Here is a 13,745-nt window from a genome sequence, read left to right as displayed (position 1 = left end):
TTATATGAAGTGCTAAGCTGTTTATTTATTGAACAGACTGTTTAATTCCTCCCCTCTGCTGCATGTTTGGCTCTGCACAGACTATGCCTTTGATGTGAGGGTGCTCCTAGTGGAGTGCTACGACAGGCTCCCACTGGCGATGCAGCATTCGCTGCCACAATAAACAGCAGGATGTTGTAGCTTCGTCAGCAGCAGCAGAGCCCAGTGCAAAATGTATACCCACTTCCCCTTAAATCATCTTTGTACAGACCAAAATATATTTAAAAACTACACTTTGGAACTTTGTTTCATCATCCATCATCGTAGTTCTGAACAATCTGTTACAGCCATTAAATAAACTGACGCTTGAGCGCTTACAGCAATAAGACAGGGGTTTCACGCCCCTTTTTTGTTATTTGCACTTCAGCAATATGAAATTTAAGATGTGTGATGAGATTAGAAAAAAAATGGTTAGAAAATGGTCAATATCCCAAGAGCAAAAGCATTTTAATGAATGCAGAGAATATAATTATGAATATCTTTATAGTTTTAAGGAAATTCTACTACACACACACGCTGATGTTCACAGACAAGATCAAGTAACACACATCAGGATGCATGTCAGCTTGGACAGTCCTCTTTGCTATTTACATTCAGGGAAGTTTCAGCTGGTTTAATAAGCACTGCCAAATATTGTTGGCAGTGTAATCAGTCCTCCTTTGTGTGTAGTAATTCAGTGTGCCTTGGTGACAGCTGCCAGTTAGTTATAGCTTGGGTTTAATAAAAGAGGAAGGGTGATGGCTTTGGTTGGAAATTGCTTCACTTTGTTATGACTATTTGGAGAAAAGAACAATCCCAAGAAGACACAGTCTGTGTGTCTGTGGACAGATGTTCTTTTGATGTCCCGTAGTAGCTAATAAATTATTCATTTTTTTTCTCCATTTTGTACATGCAAAGACAAAAGCAAACAACAACAAAAATACTACTAAACAATATACTCAAAATCTGCCAATTTATCCTTTTTCTTTAAAACACATCGTGGTTGAGGTGCTTTTCTGTTTCCATGCTTCTCACGAGGAAGGATTATATGATTAATCCAGAGGCTCCTCTGAGCTGATCACCTTGCTAAACCTCCTTCTGAAGGGAAGAGGAGCGCCGGCTGCTTTTACATCCAACAAGCTTTCAAGGAAGGCACATATTCCAATACTGTACTGACATATATATACTGTGTGACATATGAATAACATGTAATAGCATGTAAAGCTAACTCCTATTTAAAATAGCATATACATTTTATTTATATATATATATATATATATATATATATATATATATATATATATATATATATTTATTTATTTATTTATTTATTTATTTTTTAAGGTTATAGGATTAAAAACTTTGTAAACTATAATGCATAAACCTGAAAACAATTAGATTGTTGTTTGGCAAAACATCCCTCAGGAAATATGGATGGTTCAACTCTATGCCAAATAATCATCCTCTGTCAGAGCAGGAAACATAATTCGAAGGGTTAAAAAAAAAGATGGAAAAACAAAATATCTTAAATTTTACTATCTGTCAAGATGCAAGCGTAAAAATATTTGTTTTAGTTTTATTCCAACAGAAAACACCATTACCCTCATTGATAGATTTCTAGGCCATTTTTAAGGAAACAGTCTTTGCACCATTGGCAGTAGCACTTCTTACATGCCTTCATTTTCCTGTAATGTTGAATGTAAAGTCTGATAAGAGGCACTTTATGCATCATGTGCAATCACTGCTTCAGAAAGCAATGATCTGTGATAATGATCAGTTAGTGTCTCAAACTGGTCTTTAGTTAAACAATGACATTGCAGTTATTTAAAATTGAGCTCAAGTTTACCAGAGCTGTTACTGTTTCATGTAGCTACGCTGCTGCTGACTAATAGTTAATTATGGACAATAAAAATTAGCATATTAATTAATCCTTAAACATTTGGCGCCCACTGTGATTATTGGAGCTGTATGTTAATGAAATTCATGGCATACACTGCTTGATGAGAAGAGAGAGAGAGAGAGAAAACTTCTTAACAGAGGAAATTAAATTCTTCTACAGTCAAAGAAACTTCACATCTCTTTAGATCTGCAGTTATTGGCTATAAAAACATCTAATCCAATTTCTGTCAACAAGTTTGGCATGTTTTCAATGACTTTGTGCAAGTGCAATGAGCACATCTACTCTTTTTACAAGGATGCCTTGCAGCATATTTGGCTTGGTCCCATAAGAGAGCAAAAGCAATGTTCAGGTCTTCATTTTGTTAACCTTCTGCAAGGCTGTGCCTTTGTGTGAGACATGGTACAGTATAAAACGAGTTGTTGTTAGCAAAATGTGATGCCGTGACTGAAGTAACATTTGCAAGATATGTGAAAATGAAATAAATAATATTAATAATATGTAAAAATTACAATGACTTTATTAAACAAACAAATAAACATGAGATTAAACTTACCATAGATGCCTGTGGAAATACACGGGAAAGCCTGTGCAAAAAACAAAAAGAAATAAAGTTGAAAATATTACAAAAAGAGGTAACGTTTGTCATTCTCATTAACATCAGAGTAAGCAGTGTGACATGGTTGTGCATACATTTTCATTATTAGGTTTTGTTTATTGCACAACAGACCAGGTATTATAATTTTGTATTGACTGAACAACACCAGTGTGGATGCATACATCTGCATTAAACTGTAGCAACTGTAGGAGAACAAGTGTTTACATTTCAGTCTTCTGTGTTTACCTCGACTGCGTCAACCTGTTTGTTCCCAAGAGAAGCAATTTGCAGAAACATTTACCCAATCCCCTGCAATGCTAATATATAACTACTGCATAACACAAACCGTAAACCAGCTCCTACATACAAAGCATAAAAAAAAAGTTTAGAATGTTTACTTCATCTCTTAGCTTTAAACAGTCAGTTCACAAAATCCATAATACATCTGAAAAAGCTGAAGCACATATTTGATGGACTGTTGATGCGTGTAAGATCATACTGTTGCATTTAAGAGGATTATTGAGAAAAAAAAAACTTACTCATGATCTCTTGCAATAAAGAGCAAGTGGCCTATTAGTGCTCTACATTGTCAATAGCGACGGTTTGCTTATACTGCCCAATCTACTCATGTAGATTCACTGGGACATATACAGCAAAGGTTGTGCTTAATAATCTCCAACACATGAGTATCTAAATAAGGCGTACTGATCTAATCTTTTCTTTTGCCTACAGACCCAACTTATTCATACAAGCTTATCCCTGGCATGTTTCTAATTTAAGGCAATTAAATTGCAAGATAGCAAGCTTGACAGCCTTCATTCTGTGTAAAGTTGATGCAAGCTGCCATCAGTGACTCATCAATGTTTCATTAAGACCAAGGACATTTCAGGAAGGAAGCTTTTCAATGCATAATGATTAAACTTGGTATAAAAACGGCAGATTCAAGTTTAAACCAGCAGCAGAGATCAATAATGTACCAGAAACACCCAAAGAGACATGCAGAGAATCAGGGGAGGAAAAAACAAACAAACAGAAAAAAGCAAATCTTAAAACTGAATTTTTTTTTATAAGCTCTGGACAGAAAAAGAAAACATATTTATGGATATCTTTACCAAAAGGATTATAAAAAGTAACCTTCTTGTAATAGTTCTTGCTTTGTACCGTTTTGCAGTCGACAGATTATTCAAGCATTGCTTTACAGCTGGAAATCGTTTCATTTTTCTTTACTTTTGTGAACTCAAACATTATGATGCATGGTCCTTGCTGTAAACTGCCCTATTTCAAATTCATCTTTTTAAGTACATGAATAAACAGTAAAGAGGAAGGATTTTTGCAAAGGTCCCATTTGTCCTCCAAACAAGCTGAATTTGTGCTTTAGTTCCTGCATTTATCAAAAGGTGTGGCCACGACATTAATATAATAAGAAGACAAATGAAAAACAAATAAATGAAAGGAAAAACGTTCCACCAGCAGCTCACAGAACTGGATGAATGCAGAACAAAACAGCTCAGAGATTCATCAAAGAAAAGCACCGATATGTCAATTTCTCCCACTGCCAAAACACAGTCCAACAGTTTGTTTTTCCACGCTGACCCTGTCAAGCTGCATTTAGAACTGTGCTATTGCTAGCAGCTGTGCCAAGATCACTCCATTTTAGAAAGAAAAAACACAATTAATAGATCTGAAAGAGAACGATAGCAAATACACTTCTTCTTCTGTGATGATAGCACAAACACAGTGTCAGGGTCTGGCTGCTTGAGTCTTCCTAACTGTGAGTAAATATAATTCACACATAAAGATAGCAAATAATGTATAAAAGAATCAAATCTAAGGCATAAAATATGCAGGCTTTCTTTTATCTTTGAAGCATCACAAGTTACGACCCTCACTTTGAAATAAAATAAGATGTTTGTCCTTGCTTTAAGTGAGGAGGATTGAGCCTCTGTTTGCATTTTTATTTACCATTTTTCAGGTTCTGCCTGTCAGAGTAAATCTTTCTTCTGTGGGCTGATTTAAATCTTTTACCAAAGCTTTGACCTTTCCAGATGACTGTCTGGCTCTGACATAAACCACAGATGATGAAGCGTGGAGGAGCATTGCTGTTTTTAGTCCTATGCCAAACTCTGGCCACAGCAGAGACAGGCATATTGAGATTGAAGGTGCAAAATGATTAAATATTCAAACAAAGATGGAAAGGCATAACAACTGTGCAAAAGGACACTTATGATAAATGAATTCGTTAGCAGGAATATTTGAGTTTAGATCTGGAAAGATCTTATCGCAATGTAAATTATGCTAAATTATTGTGTTCAGAAGTAGTTCATACATGCAGAAATCTAAATAAATGAATCAGTTGGAATCAGTTTGAAACTATAAGGAGAAATTAATTCAGTCCTCAGTTAAGATGTGCAGAATTCCTGCCAGCCTCAGCTGCCAAAGTGATCCTGAGCAAGAAAACCTTGTTATCCTCTGCCAGCTAAAAGGCCACAATGTCACTCACGTCAACGTGAACTTCTGCTCTGATGCTGACTAAATCCGAACATATCAGACTGACGCAATGACGAACCAACAGCATAATCAATTAAAAACCTTTTTAATAGCTGTCCGGCTAATCCATTAAAAAGTATTGATTTAGCTGGTGTGAAGATGCATCAGGTAATCACTAAATGGGATGCTGCCAAGTTCTGACACTACTGTGGAACATGCACTTGTCTAAAAAGTGTTTGTTGCCAAACCTGGAGACAACTGTGTAAAAGTTTCAGGGGCTTAACATGTTATGATTCTTATCTGTCTCTCAAAACCACAAGCAAGGTTTCTAATCAGTCCAAAAATCAATTCTCAGCTGGCGACTGACCACAGATGTGCAGACAGAGCCTGAAGCACTGGAGGCACTTTATGGAAGAGCTGTGGTAAGCTCCCAAGTGACTTTTGACCTAAATCACTTGGCAAATATTTTGAAAAAGTTTACAAGACTTTCACAAAGAATGTTGCTTTTTAAAAAAAAAAAAAAAAAAAAAGTTGACAAGTGAACAAACATGTTTTAGTTTTTAACTGTTTATTAAGCTATAACTTTTGTAAGATATATGCAAAAACAGTAATAGTTGCAATTGACTTCAATGTATCCTGCTTTAGTGTCGCATGTGCCAAGACGAGTAGTGACGGTCGATCTGCTGTAGCATCACATTGGCGTTTAATTCCTTTAGAGACATAAAAGAAAAAGACTACCTGGATCACATCAATCATTACAACACAAACTAAAAAAAGAAACACAACCACCAAAGAGCTCAGCACTTTTCAGAAGAAGCAAACTGGTATAATGCATTAAGCCCAGCTAAACATGTCTTTTTTTTTTTATACCGCTTTCCCCATCAACACTGGGCCACCGTTGACGCTATTATAACTTCTGCTTACAGTGTATGAGGTCTAGAGTTAATTAGGACAGTCAGTGGTATACATGCAGTCATGACCTACGATTCCTCGTTCAAGTTATTATTTCCATTTCTGGCTGCTCATTAGCAGTGAGTCAGCATGTCCTCCTGCACCCTACCATAAGGCTTTGCCTGACATGTTGGCTTGTTGCTGATTTTCTTTGCTTAGACTGTGTTCTGAAATTGGTCACCAGGGAAATTATTCTGTTGCTGGGGCTCCTCCCTAATCTATCACGTTACTTTAAAGTGGAGCACCTTTCCTCTCCGCTTCTCTCCACACTTGCAATGTATCAAAGCCCAGAGTTGCTCAAGCAGATTTTCTTTTTTTTTTTTTTTTTTTTTTTTAAGAAACTTGTGTTACAATCATGTTTGTATTTACCTATAATGCTACTAATATTTCACATATTTACTGGAATAATTTACATTGTTTGAAGTCTAATTATTTTAAATGACAGAATCAAAACAGATAAAAATCAATGATTTATATAAAGTGTGACTAGCTTACCAAAGACAATGATCATAAAGCTAAGTCATTGTTATTCTGCTGCGAGCACGACAGCCTGCGGCTTTCAGTCATTTGTTAAGCTGCAGGTAGTGACACAGTAAAGATGCTCAACCTTTGGTAAAATGGAGCAGTCCTGCTGTAGGTGATTTACTTTCCCTTGCTGCAGGCACCGGAGAGCAGCCACGAAGAGATCGGAAAAGAAACAAAAGCAGCTAAAACATGTATGGGCACAACGACTTCAAGATCCTGCCGTGGAAGCACCTCGTCTCAGCTGACTGAGTAAATAGTACTGGACCCAGGGTGCTGCCCCGGTAGGCTGAGGCCTCCGAGCCTGTTTGCAAATGGAATATATGCTTATAAATCACAGCAACATGGGGAAAACATGTACAAATATGACCACAAGTATGTTATTCGTCACCAGTGTTGCCACAGAGTGGGATTACATCAGAGCATTAGAACATGAATCCAAGACAATCCTCTTTGTTGAACGCTCTAATTCTTTAAGCATGTATGCTGTGTCTGGTTTCTCTACTGAAATCAGCTACCTGCTGATGCTGGGAAGAGTGTGTCACGGGAACAATTCAGAATATTTACATATGACACATTAACACCCTTTTATTTTGCTTAATACCTCACTGCATATTCCAACATGACTACTGATTGTTTGAGTGTCATTATGCTAAATGGAGGAAGGAAAAATGCAGCGGCTAGGAAACCTGGCACCTAATGGCCCGAGGCCCACCAGCCGTTTTCATATCTGCCATGATTAAGTGTAACGATTCTCACAATAATATCTGTCTGCTAAGAACTCAGCATAACTGGCTGTGCAGGGAGTATTACACTGGCCAGGATACTCTGTTCAAAAAAGATTATTGTGTTTAAATTGTTAGGAAATGCTTTGCAAGTCGAAGAGAGGACTCCTTACAAATTAACCACAGCAGAATTTGCAGTCTTTTGCAATGAAGCATGAAAATGCACTGATGACAAATGTTATTAATCACACCTGATAAAAGGGAGAAATGAAGAAATGACCATCTAAACAAAAAACATTTATTTCAGTGCATATAAAAGTGTTTGTTTTGACATCAGCGTTTGTTTATTTCACTGTTAGCCAGAAAAAAAGGAAGTCTTAAATACTAAACTAAAACAGCCATCTGTTCTCATTATTCTAATAGCTTTTTTTTTTTTTTTTTTTCTTTTTTTTTTCTTTTTTTTTTTTAGCTTATTTTAACCTAAATGTGATGCTTAATTATTGGATTTACTTAAGTAAACAACATCCAAATTCTTTGTACAAACACTGTTAATGATACAACAGTATTGTGCATATTTTATTTATCAAAGATATATTTAAAACAAAGTGTAATTGATATCTCATAATATGGGTAGTGTGTATATGTGTGCCTCTGATATTAAGCACTCTGCCATCACCATGTTCAACTATAAAGTAAAGAGCTGCAGGTTATTTATGCAAGAAGTATGTACAAAAGGAGAGTGAGCACACAGGACCCAGAAAGTTAATAAGCACACCCTTAAGCATTTGGTAAGCAGATACGTAGTGGGACAATCGTAAGCTCTTGCTGACTTTACTAAAAACAAAACTGCAAGTCCACAGGGGAGACTGGGATCAGCCAGAAAATAGCCGGACATAATGTTACTCTTTGAACATCATAAAGTGTTCCATTATTGCCTTCATCACACTCAGTTCCACTGCAGAGATCCCATCTGCACATGCGATGGATGTTGAGTTGCAGGGGAAGAAGACAGGCTGCTGCATGTCAGTCAGCCAGACACTGACAGTGGTGAGATGAATGAGCAGAGACTGTGTAAATGCTGCAGCCTGTGGATAGTACAAGGCAGTGGAGCCAATATAAGCAGATATTGTACTGAAGGCTGCCTGATTCATTGGTCCATAACCACCTATATGGCTGATCAAGCACAGTTCACCCTGAAAGCCAAAGCTACAGATATACTAAGAAGGTATTTTTTTCTGTTTAGCTTATGCTTTGAGATATTCAGCATACTTAAACCGAATTCATAGAAACAATGATGGAATAAGAAAGTTTTTTTTCCCTTATATATATGTATGTGTGTGTGTGTGCGTGCATGTGTTTTGCAGAGTTCAACTTATAAAATCAACTTTCTTAACAATGATAGAGAAAACTTAAAGTAGCATAGGAATGATACTAGTCTGAGATGAGGGCACAAACAATACATGTACAAGCATGCTTATATTTATGTATGAAGTCTGTTGCTCAGTATTACATAAAATTATATCACTGACCACTAAGCAACAGAGGAAAAAACAAAAATAAATTCACATCTGCGAACTGACCATTACATGACCCACAGAGGATTGACAGAATTGTAATGAGGAGCTGAGCAACATGTCAGGTAAACTCAATAACAAGATGTATTCCTCTTGCTCCTGTGTACAGCCTTATTTGTACAGCTGCAGAGAAACATATATCAGAATATTTTCATGAAAAAAAATCCTTTTATTGATTGCATTAGTATTCTTTTAGTGCGTTAAATCAAGACTCCTCTTCAAGCTGATGTAAAATGCTGCAACGTGGAAAGAACCTCAGATTGACAACCACATTCATAGACTTATGTCTTGTTTGTCCGATTGAAAATAGAGTGTAAATCCTAAAACAGAGGTGAGACCTTTAAGTCCTGAAAGAAAAACCAAGACATATGCCTTTGTTAGACATTGAAGATGTTACGTGGACATTTCAACTCAAAATCTTTGCTATTCTGAACTGTTTCATCCCAATTATAGAAACAACCAATGGAGAGAAACATTTTCCCGCGATGTTACTCTACTACAACAATCAGAGCAACTAAATCATATTGTTTGGAATTAACAATGCGAGCTGTTATAGTACCACTAATTTCTTCTTTCTTTTTTCCCCCCCAAAGACCAAAGCCCCAATAATTACTGTAATAGCAGTTTTTATTTGACAGTTATACTATCTGGCATCCGCTTCCTTTAAAGCTTTGAACTTTGATTTGATTACAATCTTCACCCTGACATGATTATAATGATCATATGAAATCCTTTATCACAAGAGCCATGACATTATAAACTGTAGGATGCGTTTGATTGAATCCTGCGACGGAAGCAAAGAGTGCACTAAGAGAAGGAAAATGTAATTGTGATAATTCTGTGCATAATGTTTGATTTGAATATTTGAACCTCTGCACAGAGCAGCAGAAGACATCATTCAATATGCCTCAGGGCCTCTAAGCCTATGATTATTCCAAAGAGGGCTTAAGAAATGTAGAGCAGTGTGCCTGCTGTGTAGCATTATCAATCATTTGCATGTTGGAGGCCGAAATTACAGGTGGTCATAAAGAATATGATCAAAGGAGTGAAACGGAGGATTCTGTCGTGATCCATCAAGACATGGTTTTGTTAAGTATTTCAAAGTGAGAATGCCTCTGAAATGCTGAGGATAAAACAGAACAAATCAAGCCATGTATGTCTGCGTGGAAGGCAAAACTGAGGTATGCGTCAATTTTCAAATTTACAAATTGCATGTAAAACTTTCTGCGTGGAGATCAGCAGCATCTGGAGCTAAAAGTGTAGCATTATCACTTATCTTATTTGAAAATATAGCTCATTACTGTATGAGGAAAAAAAAACTTATTCCCAGGCATCTGATCTAAATGAATAATGAAATAACAATTATTGAGTATTTTTCAAGACACATTAATTTCCATTTATAAATCAACTTCAATGGCATGTTTAATCAGAGGAAATAAAAAAGAAATAGCTTTAGGTCTTTCAAAGTGAAAACCATCCTACAGTACCCTTCCAACATAAGGCTACTAATTAAACATTTTTTTCTCCTGTCAAGGCGCCCTTCAACATTTCAAAAGCACCGTATCAAAGGGGCTTCAAAGTCAAAACCCAGCTGAATTTTGAGTTGACAGAACAGCATACATATGACTCACTATACGCCCCCTGTCTTTGTGGCAGAACCAATGTGAGACTAAAATTATGTCTGCTGCATTATGCATACTAATGACTGCAAGTAAAAAAGTCCCACTCAGGTTCAGTAACGAGTGACTTACTTACATTCTCAGATTGATAAAGGTTATTTGAATTAAGAAACAAAGAAACTGTCATCTAAATAGAACATGAATGAATTTACCATTTATTTTGTTGCATCATATCATTAAGGAGTTGCCTTGTGGTTGGGCTTTGTTGGTACTGGGAAAAATCGCTGTTGTGCACTTGGTCTAAAGCGTCTGCAACAAGGTATCATTGCCAATGGCGTCTGGTTACCAGAGAAGGCAAAACTAATAAAGACAGAGATGATCCCTAGATGCAGACCAGCTGTCATCCAGCGTAAAGAAGGGCTGACACTGATATCTTTGCTGACAGTCGTAGTTTAGGTAACAATCCAAAATCCCAAGACACCTTCTCCTTACAGGCTCCAGGCCGGCATCACGGTGCATTTAAAAGATGACTGATTGTGCACTGACAGAGTCTTATCTTGCCACAAAAAAAAAAAAGGATGGCAATACACAGAGAGGTTTTCCCCCTACATCATTTCACTGCTAATGGCAATGTTGTTTTTACTAACATGATGTTCAGGAATGATTTCAGTCTGCTAACTTAACATTACAACTAACTCTGATACTCTGTTTCTTCATTTGAATCTAGATTCGGAATCTGTACAAAATAATAACGGATAATAAAATGGGACATAACTACATTTCCCGCAGCACCACATTCACAATAAATGCAATAAAGAAATAAAGAAAGATAACCTCATTAAATGCACACTGAACAGAACGCTCTGCAGTGACCCCTCAGAAAGAAGAACCTATATAATTATCATAGAGACACATTTTCCAATTAGAAGAGTGAATGTTCATCTTTTTCCTGTATACTTTAGGGCAAAACAGACAGTATACCACTGGGTGAGTCTGTTTCCTCTGATATCTTCATTGGCCTTGTGCTTTAGGAATAATTACTCCAAGACTTGAAGGCAGGGGTGTTTTTGTCCGCAGGAAATTTAATGGACTTAATGAACTCTTTGTTATCATAAACTCAGGGTGCTCTGTGACTGCCTTCAACGCACTCAGTTCTGCAACACTAGACAGTAGTTCATCCCATTTGCACAATTCCAGTGATACATAGGCCTTTGTGAACCCCAGTGATGCAATGTTCTGGAGGAATAAAAGACGGGAGGCAGCATGTTTATGAGCCAAGGTACACTGGAGTGTGATAAATAAGCATGAGAAAAATGCGGCAAGGCAGACAGATAGCTAGAACCCTGAATAACTGGAAGTTTGTTTGTTTCTTCTTTTTCTTCTTTAAACACTTCTGTTTGGAGGCAAATGACTTTCCTCTGTTGCCAGAGGTTATGCTTAGGAAGACTGAATATGTCACTTATTTACCACTGCACTGAAAGGGTAGAAATCGTTGGTATTTTTAAGCAGTGTTAAACTGACTGATATGTTAAATTTTCATTTTAAGTATGAACATATCATCCTATGGATCATATTTAGAATATAGGTTACACCACAAAACAAACAAACATCAATAACCATGTCATGGTTGCTAATATGATCTATGTCGAATTGTTTTTAATTACGGATCACTTCCTAAAACAATCGGTTTACTGTCACAAAGCAAACAAAACACTCATAAAATATCCTATGTTCTTGCAAAAAAAATGAAGACAATTTGTTTATTCATGTAGTCTATGAGCTCAAGCAGTGAGTTCACTTTAAAACTCTCCACAACATAAAGCCATAAATCTGAGCTTGCCCTGAGGTAAGAGCAAGCAACACTAATTAACAGTAGCAGGATGGGGGGTCAAGGCTTGTGTCGTATTAGTGTGAGAAAACACTATTTTTCAATTTACAGTGTATTCTCGTCTGGAGCTCTTTAAGCAATGAAGCTTGCTGCACTATGCCCATGTGTACATATACATTAATTCTGCTGAGAAATAAAGAATGTATGACTCCAAAAGCTGTTAGTTGCCAGATGTGTGAAAATAAGGACTTTCAAATGAGATGACTGGCTTGTCCTCACACAGGAACACAGTAGATGTGACATCTGCCTCAGGAAGTGAAGCAACATCGCTGATCCAAAATAAAGCTCTGCTTTTGGTCCACAGCATAGAATGGGTTGTTCTGTGAATGTGTCGGGACTTTGGACCAAGGACAAAGTAAGCTCTGAGGAGGTCAGCTCTCCCTCTGTGCAGACTTGTGGGCCATTCTCACACACTTTGATCTGAGCTCTGCTGCTAGAGTTCCAGGTGGACTTGGGAGTGGAGGGATTAGGGACAGGGGGGACATGGAGAGTGACAGATTCCTTTGTATTCATTTTATTCTCAGTTTGGACCTGACAGCATGGATAGCAGTACTTCTCTAGGGTGTTTCTTTCTTTTTTTCAAACTATAAAATCTTCAACTCTTAAAGAGATCAAATGCAAAACGGGCTCATTGATAACTGCATGATGTCTCACTTTGGGAGAGCAGGCATTTTTCTGAGATGGGCGTGTGGTTCACACTGCAAGTCATTAGTCACACTGTCATCTCATTTCCATACGTGTTTCATTGTTTCATGAGCAAAAGGCTACTACACCTACTCACATTTTCTGCAGTCACACAGACCTAATGATATTCTCACCTGCGGCAAAAACAAAGGACCTCGTTTCTCACCGTGTCCACATGAAGAGGCTTTTAAAAGGTGACAACAAGAAAGCACATCACAGTTTTATGCATGTTTTTGATAAGCTCTGAGCACTATGCTTATCTGGAGACATATGAGGCAACATGAAAGCAGAGCGACGGCACAGAAATTATTATTATTATTACAAGGTGATAATGAATTCAGTGATTTTATATCAATGCATATCAATAAATAAGAACATTTAAGAGGAATGGTTCTCTTAAATGAAAGAATTTTGGGCATCATCAGGACAGCTTGTAGTGTAATTTAAAGATTAAAGATTTGAAGTGACAGAAATAAAGATCTGAGAAGTAGTAGTAGTTTTCAAACATGATGGTCCATGACCGCCCAACTTAAATGATGGATTTCAGATAATTAAACTGTTCAATTCTTATTATCCTTTACTAATTATGTTATTTAAGTTTAATTCATGTTCTGCTGTTTGTGATGCAGTCTAAATAGAGTTAAACAATTTCTTTTCAATGAATTACCAAGAAGTCCTCTAGGTTATCTTGAGCCAATTACCCACTAATCAAATATATTTAGGCTATAATGTAGATAATAATATATTTAAGTAGCAGTGCAGACATTTTATGTGGAATGTAT

At 36.9% G+C, this 13,745-nt stretch overlaps 1 protein-coding gene across 3 annotated transcripts in view; it reads right to left on the bottom strand.

Moving 5' to 3' along the window:
* The window catches only part of macrod2 (mono-ADP ribosylhydrolase 2), a 393,923-nt gene that overhangs the window by 79,936 nt on the left and 300,242 nt on the right, over positions 1–13,745 (bottom strand). For all 3 annotated transcript variants that reach the window (XM_079248912.1, XM_079248913.1, XM_079248914.1), the window contains exon 7: positions 2,472–2,502. In XM_079248912.1, the coding sequence (XP_079105038.1) occupies positions 2,472–2,502 (31 nt within the window). The remainder of the gene's footprint in view (positions 1–2,471; positions 2,503–13,745) is intronic.

Source organism: Telmatherina bonti, assembly GCF_933228915.1.
Source record: "Telmatherina bonti genome assembly, chromosome: 11".
Classification (NCBI taxonomy): domain Eukaryota; kingdom Metazoa; phylum Chordata; class Actinopteri; order Atheriniformes; family Telmatherinidae; genus Telmatherina; species Telmatherina bonti.
Note: the sequence above shows the minus strand (reverse complement) of the source record. Positions and strands in the feature narration are given on the sequence as shown.